We start from the raw sequence: 18857 nt of genomic DNA on the forward strand, positions 1-18857 counted from the left end.
TTTGAGTTAAGCTGGGGATATGACATTATCTATAACCAAAATTTAGAGTTTCGAAAACTACAGAGCATTTGCCTACACCCAATTGTTTTGTTCATTTGGACACTGATTGATGCCTTAGCTGAAAATAGTCCTAAGGGCCCAACTTATGCCCAAAGCATCCTACTCCACAAGTTCTACTCCATCTCTCTCAAAGTGAACTATTTTTCCAAGACAGTCCCACAGGACTAGAGGAAAATCTGCCCTCCCCTGGCCACGTACCACAGTACCAGAGGTTGGCAAACTTTTCCTATAAAGGACCAGATATAATAGTAAAGACTTTAGGTTTTGTGGGCCACATACAGTCTTTTTAGTATATTTTTTCTTTGTTGTTGTTATTTTAAGTAACGCTTTAAAAATGTAAAAGCTATTCTTAGAGAAAAAATAGGCCACGAGTCAGATTGGGCCCATAGACCATAGTGTGTGGACTGTGCTCTCGAACGTTCAAAGAAAGGAAGGGAGGGATGGGGGTGGCTTTGAAATCTTGATGAACTAATGCCTTCCTCCAGGGAAAAGAAAAAAGCACCCTCATCATTTTTTTTCCCTATATAATATTAAAGACATTAAGTTATCACCTTTGCTGCTCTGGTACGACCATCTTGTCTGGTAGGTTTTTAGTCACTTTGCAGTGAGACCTCTCGTCACACTACTGTTTTCCATTGGAAACTGATGAGAAGCCTCAGAAAGCAGATGGAGCACAGACTGCAGGAATGAAAAGCACAGGAGAAAGAGCTGTGTGAAAGAAATATTTAATCATAACATGAAGAACTCGCAGTGGCAACTTTTCCATTATGTTAAATTGCACTCATTTCTGTGTGTTCTGAGTGTGCGTTTTAAAATAGAGATGGGAACTCGCCATCTTTGCGCCCATCCACCATGGGTTCTGGATTTTTGTCGTTGGCAGGACTATGACCTGAGCCAGCTCCAGCAGCCTGATACGGTGGAGCCTGATGCCATCAAGCCTGTAGGAATCCGAAGACTGGACGAGAGACCCATCCACGCCGAACCCCAGTATCCAGTCAGATCTGCAGCCCCACACCCTGGGGACATTGGGGACTTCATTAATGAGGTACAAAGAGAGACTCGCTGTCTTGATAATGTTTTGTTTTTCATTTCATGCAATGCTTAGATCTCTGTAGGCCACAAATGGCTTGAAATACAACTGTGTAGTTCATTAAAACATGTTTGTTTTTTTCAAGCTTATCTTTTTCTGAAAGCATACAAGGCCTCAGTAACAAAGAACAAATGTAATTGTTTTGAAGGACCAAAAAGAGATTCCTCATTTAATATTCTGCGTTTTTCAAATGATGTTTATCGTATGTTATCAGTATTAGTCATGCTGTCATCCGCAAGAAGGACTTGTCCCCTAGATTACACGTGATAAACAGACTAACAATATCATAGGATATTTGATTTCATTTATTAGTGTAGATAAATGTAACAGCAGTTCACTTTAATTTTCCTCACACTGTACCCTTTGGATCTCACAAATGGTGAGGATTCAGTGCCTACCCAGTGGCTCCATCAAAAGAGATGAGTTGGAAGAGCTAAATTAAATATTATGTAAGTGATTTAAGTACTTGTCTCGTTGAGGAGTTTTAAGAGCGTCTATTAAAGGGAAGCTAATTCTCTATTGAATATAACAGATACAATTTTCACTGTCAAAATTAGTCGGGCATTCTTTTATTTCATTACTGACCAAGAGCTCTGCTACATTTAATGCCTAAGGTTTGGAGTGAGATGATCTATGCTCCTTCTTTCACTCTTGTCTATGGTTTCACTGTAATTCTCCTTTTGAATTTGCATTGGAAGTATAAGAGAAAGATACATATTGGGATTGATGGTGAATATAGGGGAGGACTCCTGTCCTCCGGCCATATCCTCAGTATCTCCAGGATTGGAGTTGGTCCCAGTGCCTTACAAAGCAGGACGCATCTGTTGTGTATGGCTTTCAGTCATGTGATGATAACTCTTGTTTCCTTGGCTTCCTTGAAATAGTTGCATAATATACAAACAGAATCAAACTACCTTAGGTTTTTAGATGCACTTACAGCATGTAGAAAAAGTGTAGGAACAAAATCGGTGTGTGTGTGTATATACACACATATATAATGCAGGTATATATCTCCAACTATCCATTACTGCTTATTTCTAAATTATATGCTGCTTTGCTTTGTGAACATACGTATCCGCTTCTGCTAAACAGGTAATAGGTAATAGGTTAATTTGTAGTAGACGCAGTGTCAAAGCAGACAGACGGCAAAGGCAACTGAATGTCAGTAACTCCTTTTACCTACAGAAATAAGTCCTGACATTTCCAGCTCTTATTTCTGTGTAGACCGGGGTAAAGGAAATTCACAGAAATTTATATATGTTGGCTAGATCTTTAGACTTAAGTGCCTGATGATTTTATTTTTAATTTGGTGTTCATCATTATGAGAAGCTGCTGGATTATTCCTGTGGTTGTCAGGTTTCAAGATACAGTGAATCGTTAGGCCATAGGTTTAGAACTAAGCAATATTTATAAAGCTATCAGAATCTGGTTCCCACCCTCTCCCTGCCCTCCTCTTAGCATCCCACATGCCCTTCCTCTGCTTCCCCAGTGAAATATTTGCAGTCCTGCAAAAGAAATGTAACTTCTGCAGAGCCCTTACCCTCTTGACCAGCTGCAGGATGCCCACTGGGCCTTCAGGATTCCACTGAATCGTCTTCTCCGTACAGCCTTCCTCTGTACGTCTGTGAAGGAACAACCAGATGCTTCCTCTGTCATCGCCCCCTCCCACTGGGGTGTAACTGTCAGTGTTTCGTTCTCCCACTCAGCCTATGAGTTCTTTCCAGGACCAGAACTATTTCTTGATCACTTTTATAACCTAAACATCTAGGATGTTGCCTGGCTCTCAGGTCTTGTTGTTTTCAGACATGGAGTAGTTACAATGGTAGATGGATAGGGCAAGAAACTATGGGCATTGCCCAATTTACAGTTGATTGAGATTCAATGGAGACCAAGCATGAAGCCTTTCATGCTGCTGATGCTGATTATATTCAGAAAGCAGGATGTTAGTAATTTTGTTTTGTGACAAGGTCTCACTCTGTTACCTGGGCTATAGAGTACAGTGGTGTTATCATAGCTCACTGCAGCCTCCAATGCCTGGGCTCAAATGATCCTCTTGACTCAGCTCCCTGAGTAGCTGGGACTAAAGGCATGCACCACTATGCCCAGCTACTTTTTTTTTTAAATTTTTTGGTAAGGCTGTTTTTGAACTCCTGGTCTCAAGCAGTCCTCCTACCCTGGTCTCCCAAAGTGCTAAGATTCCAGGCATGAGCTGCTGTTCCCCAGGAGATACTGGGTTATTCTGTGTTTCTGTTTTAGTGTGTGCTTTCTCTATGTGTAAAGTCTACGTGTGTTCATTGATTTTTTTTTTTTTTAAACCGGTACTGTATCTTCTCCAAGAGCTAGAAAAGAAGATCTAGTTAACAAGATTCATTTACCCAGCCTTTCTTAGGCCACAATAGAAATAACTACAATAGGAATTTCCATTTGGAATTTTCTTTCTCTAAAACAGTGCTTAGTACACGGTCTACAAAAGGGCTTGAAACCAAAACAAACAGGTGTGATTACTTCTATGAAAAACTTGGTTCCAAGCAACTGACTGCAAATTAACTTCTAGAATACAATCAATTCATAATTTGAGGTTTGCCTGCTTCCGTTAAAAATGCCTCATTTTGAAACTATCTTGAGCCTGGCTGAGGATCATCCATTCAGCATATCGCCATCGAATGTCTACTACGCGTAACGTTAACGGTGCTGGTAGTATGCGGACGAAAGAAATAAATTAGATTAGTAGATCGTCTTTGTGTGTTTCCCCCGCTCTGCTGTCAGCTCAGTCTTTGTACAATGTGCCAGGATCTGGAGCTGAACTTTTCCAAGCATAGGAGGCTCGCGGTGTCTGGTTCTTATTTGTCTTTTCAGCTTCATCTCAGGCCCCTTCCTCGCCACCAGCTCTCAGACTAGAGACAGAGAAATCTACTCATAGTTTACAATCTCCACCTGTGGTTCTGTGCAGCTGCCTGTACACGTGTTGATCTTGCTGCCTGGAATTCCTTTTCCCCTTTGTCTAGAGGTTGATTCTTCATTAAGTCTTCAACAACCCTGGAATGGTCGGGCATGCAGAATGTGGGTTAGGTGTCATGCAGTGGCACCAGGTGGGACCTAGAACTCACCTCTCTGAGCCCTGCTGTGGCCCAGGGAAGAGGTGCTATCCCTGGGTGGTGGTAGAGGAGGTACCTTAGTTTGTGGATAAATGAGTAGATGAAAGGATCCAATTTGGGAAACATTCCCCACAGGGCAACTAAACCCATGAATTCAGACTTGATTTCAATACAGAGAAAGACAAGGAGAAAGGGCACCCACAATTTTCACCTAGAGAGGCCCCTCCAGGTGGAGATAGGAAGAAAGTCCAATAGGATCAAGGTATCACAGAAAACACCAAAAGGAGAGTCTCAGGGAGGTGGGGTCATTTCTGTGGAACAGGTTAGGAGGATGAAAATTGCCCAAAGGCCTAAGCCAGTCATAACTCCACAAAGCACCGTGGAGATTCTCCCATCCGGAAGACCCACTGTGACTTGTTCCATGTCCTTCATTAATTGGACAGACAAAAACAAATACACATGAAGTTTTAAAACAGTTTAAGATACCTAGAAGAAACTCAAGCACATTTTATAAAGTCATCTAAAATGCACACAGACGTATTTATCTGCAGGTCTTATTTAATTTAGCAGAGTACCACGTGTTCCGAAGGAAGAATCATGGAGCCGTGATTATAACTGGAGAGCTTTCACAGATAAAGAATGAGAAGACTCATGAAAACATCTTCTAGTTTGTTTATTTAAATAATGAGTGAAGGTTGCCTTAAATCTCAAAAATGATAACTTACATCCGGTCTAGTGAGTAGAGAAAAACAAGTCACACTTTTTTGAATTTCAACTGCAAAATTTCATTCTATTCTGAATGTTTTTAAACATGACCTTCAAGGGGTGAAAAGTTGAAACCAATTCATTTTAAACTCAGCCCAACAGTAGATATTAGCATACTTATAATAACTTTGCTAATACTGTACGTTTCTGTTTATAAAGAGGTATTTTGTTAGACTCAGAAGTATAAAAACCAAGGGCTTACTTATGGAAGTTTCTTCCAAATTAACTTGTTTAAAATTACTAAGATTTACAATCTCCTAGTAATTAAATTGAAATTTTCCTCTTTTAAAATATGTCTTTCTACTCTTCTAAGATTGGGCATTTATGTTCATTCAAGTCTGCCTGCGTCAGCTGACAGCTCTGTTACCTTACATAAGGTCAAGATCCTTGGTTTTAGCCTCTTGTATTTCCAGTTTTCTCATTTGTAAAATGGGAATAGTAACAGAACCTCCTTTTAAGATAGCAGTGAGAACTAAAGGAGATCATTTATGCAAAACACTTGATACAGTGTATGTCATACAGTAAAATCTCTTTATTACTGGTAGTAGCATATTATTCTTACAAGTAAATTACCTTTGTACTGTTCTCAGATTATAAATAAAACAATTAAAACCCTGTCCTTTCAAAAAAATTGCTTTAAGTCAAGTGAAATTCCCAGAAAGTGGGGTAATAACATTGGCTTTGATAAGTCACAGAATTCTATTGTAACACAAGCACAGAGTGCTTTTATATCCATATATATATGTGTGTGTGTGTGTGTGTGTATATTTTTTTTTTTTGAGACATAGTCTTACTATGTCACCCTAGGTAGAGCACCCTGGCATCACAGCAACTTCAAACTCCTGGGCCCAAGAGATTCTCCTGCCTCAGCCCCCCAAGTGGCTGGGACCACAGGTGTCCACCACAATGCCCAGCTATTTTTTTTGTTGTCATTGTAGTTGTCACTGTTGTTCAGCAGGCCCCGGCCGGTGCATACGGCTGGCAGCCCCAGTACATGTGGCCAGCACCCTAACCACTGAGCTATGGACACCAAGCCTATATTCACATATTTTTTATATTTAAATGTTAGCTTTTTCTGAAAGGAGTAGATATCAATATGAACAAGATGCAGAGGGGGAAAGCTACGCCTGGAACAGCAGTACAAAATGACCTCAGAGACGACTTGCTGGGTGTCAGGAACTATGTTGGACCATGTTGAACTATGAGCAGAATGGGAGCGGTTGCAGAACAGCTTCTGCAGAAGAGCCTGTCGCAATCTCGTTTCATCCAAACATGACATAGAAGTAGAAGGGACTAGAGGGGCCATGACTCCCCATCATAGCTAGGGAAAAAACGTGATTGAGGATGTGACATTTTTAATAAGCTTGTGGGTGGATGGATGGATATTAATTAGATGAAAAAAACCTGAGAGGGAACATTTCAAACCAAAGGAGTACCATTTTATCCAGAACGGAATGAATATGTCCCTAGCATGGAGGTAGGTGCATGCTGTTTTGAGTTTTGGGGATTCCCTTTGGGGGTGCATAATTCATTTGAGTTGCTGGAGTTGAGAATAGCTGAACAGAATATGTGAGTGAAAAGTCTCAAGTTCACCGAAGGTTCTTCTGAACAGTTTTGATTTCATCCCACAGGTTACCCAACCAGCAGGCATTTGAATAACACCTTCGAGTTTTGTTGTTTTTTTTTTTTGGTTTTTGTTTTTGTTTTTTTGCATCTCTGCACACCTCTCTTCAATAGAAATAATTCTCTTTAAACTTTAATTTTAACTTAATTTGCTTAAATACAAGGAATTATTTTTAAAGTGGCATGCATCATTTGAAAATCATCTTTCATGCACCCCAAAGAACATCTCCCCTATTAGAGCAGCGCTGCTATAGGTCACAGGGGGAGTCAGAGAGCTTTACGTGGGTGAGTGACATCGAGGAACTTGAGAGAGAAAACCAATAATACCCATAGGAGTTTGCAGGACGGAAGCTGGAGTAGTGCTGGACACAGGAAGACCCAGTAGGCAGGCTCTTCTGTGGCTTTCGCAGGCTAACAGTGAGGACCTGGGCTAAAGCAGTGGCCCTAAGACTGTAAAAGACAGAATGTAAAGCAGTCAGACGGACCTCTTTCCTCTTACGTCCCTCACATGCGTTCCTAACTGGAGAATGTGGGTGTTTAATCATCCCCATTCGCCCCTAAAGCATAGGATCAGGAGTCTGTAAATACTAGCTCAGGAAGAATTCAGCCAGAGGCACAGTTTTCAGTGTCCAGAGTAGCCTCAAACTTCAGAAAATAGTTCAGATTTATCCAGAGTTCAAGATCTACCTTGAACAACTGCTGACCTCACTAAATTTAGTCAGACCTCGAGAAACCCACGCAGTCAGTTTGTAAGTTTGGGGACAGTGCGTCCTGTGAAATGGAGTCCCCCATCTAAGAACAGGGGATCCCATAGGAAGAAGCGGAGAGGGTCCACTGGGTTTCTTCTGTACGTTCACTCTGATTTCATGCCTGTCAGGTTTTCAGGACTCGTGTGTGATCTTTTGAGAATTACTAAAACATTACGAAGAGTTGATGTAATACTTCATTCAGAAGTCTTATTATATTCTCAGATAAGAATCAGTGCTATCCAGCTGCTATACTTAACCTCTGCCTAGAAAGATGACTTGCTTAAGAATTCTTTAGAAGTTGGGCGGTGTAGCCCTTTTGCAATTATTAAAGCATGAGACAACGGGCCGTGCTCTAGCCCAGCACAGTGGTCTCCATCTAATGGATTTTATGGCCTTAACCGCCTTACGAAAAATAAACAAATAAATAAATAAAAGTACTAAAGAAAGCAGATGCTCAAAAACTACCAGGATGACCAGAAAACCAGTGAAGGAGCTTAGAAAAAAAGAAAAAGAAAAGAATGTTTTAGAGGATCTCAGTAGTGGATATGGAAATAGATTGTCAACACCATCATTTTTTTTTCTTTTTTTTAAGGAACTAAACCAGTTGCCTTAGACATTTGAGGAAGGGCTCTGGAGTCCTTTAATCCTGTGGTCCCCAACCCCTGAGTGCAGCTTGTTAGGAACTGGGCCACACAGCAGCTCACCTGAGCTTGGCCTCCAGTCCTATCTCCCCTCCCTCCCACACCCAGGCTGTGCAACCCATCCCTGGTGCTGGAAAGGTTGGGGGCCACTGCTTCAGCACGTCAGTGAGCACCAGACCACGTCTCGTGTTTGTTTCCCGCACGTGGTAAACACAGACCATCCGTTTTCTCTCCACTGAATCCAGACACACGTGAGCCCTGCCATTAACGCTTCAGAGCTAATTTTAGTCTCTTCCTTTCCATATTTCTAGTTTGTTATTAACACCATAAAGATTGAGCAGGGCTCTATGTGTGTTTCTACTTAAAAATTGAATGCAGTAAATCCGATGACCTGAGAGAGTGATCTTAGCCGTGGTCTCTGTTGTCTGTATTATAAAGCTGTCATCATAATGAACATTCAGTATTTGTTTTCAGAGACTCCTTCTCCTTTATCAGATTCTTCTGGATTTGCCTTCAGATCCTTCTTGGATCCAGCTCTTGGATGGCCCCACGTTAGTGCTGAACTAATCACCTGTGGCTTAAATTTGCAGTCTCTAGATTTTGTTGGAGAAGGGGAATTGGGGTGGGTGGGGACATGTGAATGGAAGCTGCACAGCAGCTCTCTGACAGTGCTATCTCTGCTGGAGCACACGGAATACATTGCAACAATAAATATTTAACAAATGTCTTTGAATTGAATAAATACATACAAAAACAGAACGAATGAAGGTGCATTCTTTGGCTTTTGCTAGCTAAGGCGACACACTGACAGCTCCAGGGTACTGTTGGCTCACACTAACAAAGGTTTCCTTCCTTCTCAAGGTACAGGTCAGCTGTAGTCCATCCCTGGCTCAGTCTCGTATCCACCTGCCTTCTTCATCTCGGGATCCATGTAGAAATAAAATGCCCATCTGAGGCAGGCCACTCTCCTGGCAGAGGGGGAGAGGAGAAGGAGCAGATGTAAACACGTTAGATCGAGCTCTTTCATGAAGCTGCTCTTTACAGCTCCACTGATTGCACTGGCCAAAGCCAGTGACAGAGCCACGCCTGGCCCTGGGGTTGGGGATGTAAACTCTGACTCCAGGCAGGCGCTGTGCGGCAGTGTGCGTGTGGGGCCAGCCCACGCAAGACGCACAGTGAGTCAGTGAGGACAGTAACACGATCTACCACAGAAGAGAATTATAAATTTTGAGAAATTGTAGGTTTCTTCAATTTTAGCAGAATTGCCTGATAGCTTATTCTAAAAATAAACTAAAAAAAAAAAAACCTATCTAAAGTTATTTATGTTTTACACGTTGAAGTTCTTTGCTGAAGACTTGCTTCATTTTATTTTACGTAGGCTTTTCTGGATTATAAATAGTATTATATGACTTGAGGGAAAGCAATACTTAATTCAATGGTTAGGATTGTTGGTTAGAGACACATGGAGATGGGAAAATTGGTCATATGTGCTTTTTCTTTCTCTTTTTTTTTTGTTCCAAGTCAAGCAGCTACCATTTTCTTTTCTTTCTTTCTTTTTTTTTTTTTAGAATACCATGTCTATAGGGTTTTATTGTTTTTTGAAATTCCAAACCAGAAAATTTTTCTGTAAAACTTAAAATGTTTAAAGTACTAATATTCCCTGAGCCCTGCACATGGCGAGCCCTCGGGTCCCTTTACCTTATTTGGTCTTCACAGTATAATACTCTTATTACTGTTATTACACTGGGAGATGTGCAAGTGCTGAGGTCCCAAAGCTCGTGCTGGACAGATCTGAGATGTCAACTTAGGATCACATCCATAATCCACTAAGCCTGCAGTCCCCAAGCCCTGGGCTACAAGATCTGCTGCCTGTTAGGAACCAGGCTCACAGCATTGTCACCTGAGCTCCATCTCCTGTGCCATTACCCCCAGGCCACCCCCTCCCCATGGAAAAATTGTCTTCCATGAAACCAACCAGTGCCACAAAGGTTGGGGCCCACTGCACTACACTGTACTCACTCTGACCTTACTTTGCATGTCTGTCACCTCTATTCCTCCTGTATAAACTTGAAAGAATAGATGAAGACAAGTTTATAGAAAACCACACGTACAGCTTCACAAAATACACGTGCATTGGAAGCACTCACATCTCGTGACAGTCTGTGACACATCCGGGATAGGTGAGGCCACCATGGACCCACCAGCAATTGAAAAGCAGTTGTGGGAAAAGAGTGATTGTTTGAAGTACTAATGTTGGTAGATCTCCAAGTACTAGAATAGAACTGGGGAAAAAACTAGAAAAAAAATGCCAAAAGGACGTAATATTAATTCCCCAGAGGTTTTGCAGAGAGAGCATAGTTAAGAACTAGCTGTAGATATTTTAATTGCATGTTAATAAGCTTCTATTTGCAAGAATTAAGAATATAGGTGGTAGTTATTTATTCGTTTCTTATTTTTAAAATCTTTTTTTAAGAGGTCAGTAATGTATGTTGTTTTAGACTGAAAGAATTTCTCTCCTCCCTGACATTTATACAATGTATAGTGTATAGGATTAGGTGTATTAGGATTTTTTAAGCTTCATGAAAGCTATTTAGAAACATAATCCCTGTCTACAGCTTATCAATTAATTTGACATTTTATGTTAAACATAAATGATTTAATGAGCATCTTTCTTTACATAGTTATTGTATCTGGCCTGTCTTCATTCTTCCTTTTATAGCCTTCCAAAATTAGGTCAAATACAGTGCCACTTTCTCTTTGAATCCCAGCTCTTAAAACTAGTCTGAGATTTTTTCAGCATCCTGGTGATCTTTGCCTGGACTTCACAGTTTCATTACTTATCATTTGCACTAATTCCTATTATGCTGGATTATAACCTTGGAAGGGGTGAGGACCTTATGGCACTCATTTGCAATCTCCTGTCTTCACCTTACCTGTGATTCCTGTTCAGCATATTAATTGTCAAAACCTTCTGACCCTGACTTTGATGAGGGTCCATGTATCACGTGATTTCCCAGCCTTTGTGTTATTTCACGTCAGCTATTCCACCATTCAGTGGCTCCTTCAAAATTAATCTCACACAGTGGACTGCTGCACATGGCATTGGTCAGGCTTCCTGAGAGCAGTAAGTATTCCATCCAGGCTGAATAAGTAAACGAATTGATTTCATAGTAGTACCGTGATATAACTCAGCTTGTGTGTCAGTGAGATATTGTTTTTAAAAATCCAACGTTGTTCTACACATCGTTTCTTTCTTCTTTGCCTCCAACAGCAGGCTGTTCATTTCTGCTGCCTGTCAAACGTATTATCCAGTTAAGCCCTACCTTCACAGGCCTTGGCTAAACTAACTTATGTTTTTTCTTCACAGAGGAAAGACATAAGTTAGTTTGAGTCTCACTTTCAAAGAGCCATAACCCCAGTTTCTGTGTATTGAAAATGCTGTGGCCTGTAAATGGAAATTTACGAGCAAGTGTGTATTTGACCCCATGGAATCCTTAGGATCTACCTGTGGTTTTGCAAACTGTAACCCTCTCTTAATTCCTTCTTTCTTTGTGTTTCCAAACCGTAGGGCCTTAAAGCTGCTGACAATGATCCCACAGCTCCACCATATGACTCCCTCTTAGTCTTTGACTACGAAGGCAGTGGCTCTACGGCGGGGTCCTTGAGCTCCCTAAATTCCTCAAGTAGTGGCGGTGAGCAGGACTATGATTACCTGAACGACTGGGGGCCACGGTTCAAGAAACTCGCTGACATGTATGGTGGAGGTGATGACTGAACTTCAGGGTGAACTTGGTTTTTGGACAAGTACAAACAATTTCAACTGATATTCCCAAAAAGCATACAGAAGCTAGGCTTTAACTTTGTAGTCTACTAGCACAGTGCTTGCTGGAGGCTTTGGCATAGGCTGCAAACCAATTTGGGCTCAGAGGGAATATCAGTGATCCAATACTGTTTGGAAAAACACTGAGCTCAGTTACACTTGAATTTTACAGTACAGAAGCACTGGGATTTTATGTGCCTTTTTGTACCTTTTTCAGATTGGAATTAGTTTTATGTTTAAGGCTTTAATGGTACTGATTTCTGAAACGATAAGTAAAAGACGAAATATTTTGTGGTGGGAGCAGTAAGTTAAACCATGATATGCTTCAACATGCTTTTGTTACATTGCATTTGCTTTTATTAAAATACAGAATTAAACAAACAAACAAAAAACTCATGGAGCGATTTTATTATCTTGGGGGATAAGACCATGAGATTGGAAAATGTACATTACTTCTAGTTTTAGACTTTAGTTTGTTTTCTTGTTTTTTGTTTTTTGTTTTTTTCCCCACTAAAATCTTAAAACTTACGCAGCTGGTTGCAAATAAAGGGAGTTTTCATATCACCAATTTATAGCAAAATTGAATTTTTTCATAAGCTAGAATGTTAGACACATTTTGGTCTTAATCCATGTACACTTTTTTATTTCTGTATTTTTTCCACTTCACTGTAAAAATGGTATGTGTACATAATGTTTTATTGGCATAGTCTATGGAGAAGTGCAGGAACTTCAGATCATGTGTATGTATTATTTGGACTATGGATTCAGGTTTTTTGCATGTTTATATCTTTTCGTTATGGATAAAGTATTTACAAAACAAAGTGACATTTGATTCAATTGTTGAGCTGTAGTTAGAATACTCAATTTTTAATTTTTTAATTTTTTTTTTATTTTTTATTTTCTCTTTTTGTTTGGGGAGGGAGAAAAGTTCTTAGCACAAATGTTTTACATAATTTGTACCAAAAAAAAAAAAAAAAAAAGGAAAGGAAAGAAAGGGGTGGCCTGACACTGGTGGCACTAAGTGTGTGTTTTTAAAAAAAAAAAAAAAATGGAGGAAAAAAAAAAGCTTTTAAACTGGAGAGACTTCTGACAACAGCTTTGCCTCTGTATTGTGTACCAGAATATAAATGATACACCTCTGACCCCAGCGTTCTGAATAAAATGCTAATTTTGGATCTGGTGACTGGTTTGAACTTTTTCTTTTCTACTTGAGCTGCTTTGAATGTTGCAAAAATTCCAAGTACTGGAGTTTTGTCGAGAACAATACAAAACTATGTGTTTGTTCTTGCACAATTCACCACTGAAACGTGTAGCCTGGCAACCATTTACAGTGAGCGGCAGCCTCGATTCGGATCTTACCGTCAGAGAAGAAAAACATCAAGGGACTCGGGGATAGACCCAACTAGCGGTGACAGAGAAATCGTGTCCCTTAACTTCACTGAAGTTTTGTGTCGATGCTTAGGATAACTTGTGTTTTAGTATGTTGCTGCCCAAACTGATGGTTGTGCTGACTCTAACAAGCCTTTCCCATTAGAGCCACCAGCACGAGGGAAACCTCAATGAAATGGGGTACAGGCCTGGGGCAGGAAACGGCAGTGGACACTGGAATTTTCGCGCAGTTCATTGAAGCCATTGTTTTATGTGCTTAGTGAAACACATTTGGGCTTGACTGGCTTTCACTCACTGAATTGACCATTTGCTTTCGAAACGGTCACAGAAGACAAGACATAGAAACAATCCGACTAAATTTTACAAAGTTGTTGCTATGTCTCCCTATGATTTATTAGTGACTCTTAGGAGACTTGAACTTCTCAGTTGCGTGTGTCTGTTTGCTTCATAATCATTATCCCATCATGTACTCTTTACACTGTACACTTTGAAAACATACATAATATACCTCCTCTAATTAACTCTTATTTTTTGCTTCACATAAAAGTAATTTTATATCAGACAGTCAAATTTATTTTTCTATTGATTGACACGGTAGGCGATATACTTCCTTGTTACTTTTCTAATCATTAAATTCTAGGGTTTGCTTCCAGGAATTTCCAGAATGAAACTTAACTAAATTTGCTAATTGGAATAATCTTTTCTAAAATTGATTCTTAAGACTGTGACTCCATGCTGTTGTACCTCCAGATGAAACTGAACTATCTTTTCAAATTCACACACCGAAACACTTAAAATTGACATTATTTAGATCAACAAACACAGTTCATCACTTCTGTTATGGTGGGTGTACACAGACCCCGTGTAGTGCGTGTGAGGACGTGTGTGTGAGTATAAAATCGGGGAGTATTAATGGTAAACATTTTATATGCAATACACAGTCAGTAAATGTAAATGTCAATTTTTTTGCAGCTGTAACACACAACTGTATTGCCTTTGTAGAAACTTTTTTTTATAAAAAACACTGGGAAACTAATAAAAAATAGAACCTGCCCTACTATCGAAAGAAGTTCTATTGAGCTGGTATAATTTCTAGTTCCTCTTCCAACAATTCTACACACACATTTCCATAAATATTTTATTTTGCTTTGTTTTTAAGAAAATGAGATTGTACATTATGTATTATTCTGTAACTCGCCTTTTTCACTAAGAGTGTATCTTGGAAATTTTTCCATGTTAGTATATATGTACATCTACCTCATTCCTTTTAACTGTGACATAGTATTCCATCATATGAACATAATAGTTTTATTGAACAACTTCTTAATATGTTGTGCCCAGTTTTTTCCTATTAAAATCAATGCCACAATAAATATCCTTGTGCATGTCTCTTTGCATGGGAGTATTTTTCTAAGAGAAGCTGGGAGCTGGAATTGTTGGATTAAAGAATGTGGAGAGAAGTTAATTAAACATGCCTGAAATTACAAATGTTTTTAGCATGCTTCAAAGTGCCTTTTAGCTAAAAGAAGAAGCAGCTTTCTAAAAGCCAGCCACTTCCTTCTCTGGCAAAAAGGATTTCATGCAGCTCAAAATAGTAACCACAAAATGTAGACAATCTCGCCAAGCCCTTATTCCTTTTTTGTGGGAAGTTAGTTGGTGCTGGTTTCAAGTACTCTGTACAATGCCTGTAACCATGTTATGTAATTAAAAACCTTGAAAACTATACATTTATGAATGTGGTTTATGGACCTCATCCAAAAACATGTTTTCCTAGGCCATTCCCACTGATTCAGACCTCTTCTGTAATATCATGAATAAAAAACATGCATATAAGTGCTAGAATCCCTGTGAAATAGGTCATTTTCCATAATAAAAGTATGTAAATTTTAAAAAGACATTACCAAATTTTCCTAATTAAAGACTACATCAATTTACATTCCTATCAGCACTGTCTGTCTACACCCCCCCAAAATCTATTTATATGATTTTTTTTTCCTGGTATTTTGCTAATCTAGTGAATTTTCTTACAGAAATTTGTCTCATAGAAATTTTTACATTTATGGGGTTTATTCTCAGTAGGTTTGAGTATAGATTTTTCAGTGTTTTCCACCTTGAAATTTTAAGATTATTATCCAGTATTGTTTTCTTACTACTGTTCTGCATTTAGCTGTTTAAGTCACCTAGAAATTTTATATGATGTATAAATCTAACTTTCAAAAAAATTTCTAGATCCATGGTCTATTTTCCAAACAGTGCTTGGTACACAACTTCAACTATCACCCAACTATGTGAAATGTAATCTTTATCACATACATAATCCCCATGCAAACGTGTTTGTTTCTGAATCTCTTGCCCTTTCCCATTGATCTTTAATTCCTACACAATACTAGACTGTTACACTAGAATGTTAGTTTTGAGAAGACACTACCCACACTGTTCTTTTTAGTCCAAATTGCCTATATTCTTCCACATTTTCTCTTGTGCACAAATTCTAGAAACATTTTGTCAAGTTCTATAACAACTTTTATTCAACATTTTATTGAGTCGTGAAAAGTTAAAGGTTTCATCTATTATCCTATTCAATACCACAGTATCTCTTTCCCTTTTCAGATCATAGATATACTTCCATAGAATTTCACTAAGCATCTCATTACACTGTTCTTTCATAATTATTGCTACGATGAGAGGGCTCCACTTTTCATAGCATTTTGTTCTAATGATTCTTTTACTGCTCGATTGGAAATTTATCAACTTGCATTTCCTTTCTGTCTTGCATTAGTCTTAATAGGTGATTATCTTGGATTTTCTTAATAGATAATCATGACTGCACTTAATGACTGTTTTTTCTTGGTCTTTTCTAAGATTAATAATTTTTTTGCCCTATGCATTTAGTAGAATTGATGATTACAAGCATTATTTTATTATTACTATCTGCAGTAGGAGGGCTTTATATATATCACCATTATACATAACATTTACTGTAGGTGTAGGTTTATAGCTAGTTTGCGCTGAGATTTTGCGTGCACATGTTGAATTTTACAAAATGTTATTTTCTTCATCTACCTAGTGATTATAATACTATAGTGAATTATGGCATAAGGTTACTAGATTTTCAAATATTCAAAAAACTTTCCTGGAATCAACCCCAGTTGGTCATAATGTTATTCTTTTAATGAGCTGATATATTAGATTTGCTATTATTTTACTTAGGAATTTTAAATTATGTGTGATCTTCTTATGCTTCTCTGTTTTTTCACTATTTATTCATTGTTGATCTCAGATGTATGTTGGCCTAAAATAAAATATTCAGAAAGACTGCCTTTTTTTCCCCTGTGTTCTGAAATGTATTATATAAATCTCAATAATCTGTTCATTAAAAAAATGTCATAACTCTCCTACAATTTTGCCATTGTGGGGGATAGGGTAGGAATCTTTAAAATTGATACAGTGATAAACTGATAACTCAGTAGAAATTAGTATATTCAGGTATTACACTTCTTGTTGACCAGTCTTCACAATTTACATTTTTCTGAAAAATGTTTCATTTATCATTTTAAAGCTTTACTGATAGAAAGCTTCATACAGCATTATCTTCACAAAATCTGCTTGATACACTAGAATTATATTTCCTTCAATTCTTCTCTCTTTTTTCTTCATCAGAGTAGTCATTAGTGTTTGTTATCTGTCAAAGAACTAGTTTTTGATTTTTTGATATGGAATATTCACTTGGCTAGTGGGTACACATTTTTCTAAGCCTATTAATTTATATTTTACTTATTTTTTGTTTATCAGTTCCTGAAAGAGGTTTATTTACATGTCCCACTAGCGTTTAGGGTTTGTGTCTTTTCAGGCCATGGTGATATGTGCTTAAAACTGTTGGGTTTCAACTTTCACTACAGGAAGTATCTTGCTTGGTCATTTTCTGTGGTTTTAGCCCTAAATTCCCTTTGTTCCATATTAATACAGTATGCTTGTTTTCTTTTTTCTTTTTTTATATTCCCAAATACCTGATTTTGTCTAAGGTAGCTTGGTTCATCTCTTTTTTATTAACACCTTTTTAATAATTTCAGTTTTTATAAATATTTGTAACATATTTATAAAATGTATCAATGTATCAATTTTAAAGCTTTATTTGAGGGTCGTTTTCACACAGGCACGGGACGGCTGGTGTGGCCAAAACCTCACAATGATTTGGTTTTTGCAGCTCTTCATTTCTCTGTCTCTGAAACCAGGAACCTCCAGTTCTGCATTTTGAGACGTGACCTCAGAGACCCAGGCGCTCGCCGCTTGTTCCCACAGTCCTCGGTATCCCCAGGCCACTAGCGTGGGAACTGACCTCAGTGGTGTGAAAGGCAAAGGCAGCCTTCAGAAGTCAAGCTCCTTCTCCTTTTTACTTCATAGCAGCTTTATGGTTGTTCACTGTAAATCCACTGTCAGGTTCCCTCCTTGGGGGGAAAAAGTATCATTTTCATATTTAAAGGAGAAATGGGAAAATCAACTTACCAGGACAACTGGAAGATCTAAAAGAGGCACACTATCCTCAACTGTTACTTTTTTGACTCACGTGAGATGATTTGGGGATCATACAGCATAAAATACCTGCCAGTCACATTGCTACCAAGGCCTCAGTAACAACAGAAAAATAAGAAAACAGCAACAGAAAATCTCTTCCTGGGAAAACATCCACTGGTTGACATTCATTAAGAAAGGCATTGGAGCTGGGCGCAGTGGCTGACTCCTGTAATACCAGCACTCTGGGAAGCTGAGGCACGTGGATCTCCGCTCAGGACCCCCATCTCTAATAATAATAGAAAAACTAGCTGGGGCATAGTGGCAGGTACCTGTAGTCCCAGCTGCTGGGGAGGGAAGCAAGAGGATTGCTCCAGCCCAAAAGTCTGAGTTTGCTGTGAGCTATGATGCCAGAGCACTCTGCCCAGAGTGACAGAGTGAGACTGTCAAAAAAACACAATTAAAAAAAAGGAATTGGAGGGTAAAAGCAGGAAGACTCTCCCTTTTCTCTCTCTCTCTCTCTCTCTCTCCTGCTACAACATCATCTCTTTTTCCACCTACTAAACCCTTAACTAGGCTGAGTGAAAAACAGAAAAAAATGGGGTGATGTGTGAGCTTTGACTACCGACCTTACAGAACTGCTGATGACAAATGAAAAAGTCGCACCTCTAAATTCTAAATCTATTTGTAGCTTTCTAGTAATTACAGCACCTTTAATTGCAACTAAATCAAATTATTGTGTTGATTCCAAGTACACCTTAAAGTTTGAAAAATATTCTTTATAATTTCTCTTTGAAAAAAATAACTTCATTAGAATTAGAATATTTTGTTTTAAATGTCCACTCTTAGATGGTAGGACAGGGTTGGAAGCAGGTCTGGTCTCTTGACTAGAAATATTTTTGTGAACCAGAAAAATGGTGGTGGACAGATACCTTATCTATAAACCAGTATGTAAAATATATATACAGATTAAGTGTATATATATTAATACATATACACTATGTATTAGTGTAGATTAGATGACTTAATCACAATGTATATATCATATTAATATATATTATATTAATTAATATATAATGTAATAATCTTAATCTAATCACTTAATATAGTATATAT

The 18857-nt window shown here is 38.6% G+C and overlaps 1 protein-coding gene across 1 annotated transcript in view; it reads left to right on the plus strand.

Annotated features, from left to right (window-relative positions):
* The window catches only part of CDH2 (cadherin 2), a 219346-nt gene extending 206323 nt beyond the window's left edge, over positions 1-13023 (plus strand). Inside the window, exons 15-16 of the mRNA XM_003784768.3 lie at positions 941-1105; positions 11592-13023. Coding sequence (XP_003784816.1) covers positions 941-1105; positions 11592-11798 — 372 coding nt within the window. The 3' untranslated portion in view covers positions 11799-13023. The remainder of the gene's footprint in view (positions 1-940; positions 1106-11591) is intronic.
* The last annotated feature ends 5834 nt before the right edge of the window (positions 13024-18857 follow it).

Source organism: Otolemur garnettii, unplaced genomic scaffold, assembly GCF_000181295.1.
Source record: "Otolemur garnettii isolate 467f Iridium unplaced genomic scaffold, OtoGar3 scaffold00012, whole genome shotgun sequence".
In the NCBI taxonomy this organism is placed as follows: Eukaryota; Metazoa; Chordata; class Mammalia; order Primates; family Galagidae; genus Otolemur; species Otolemur garnettii.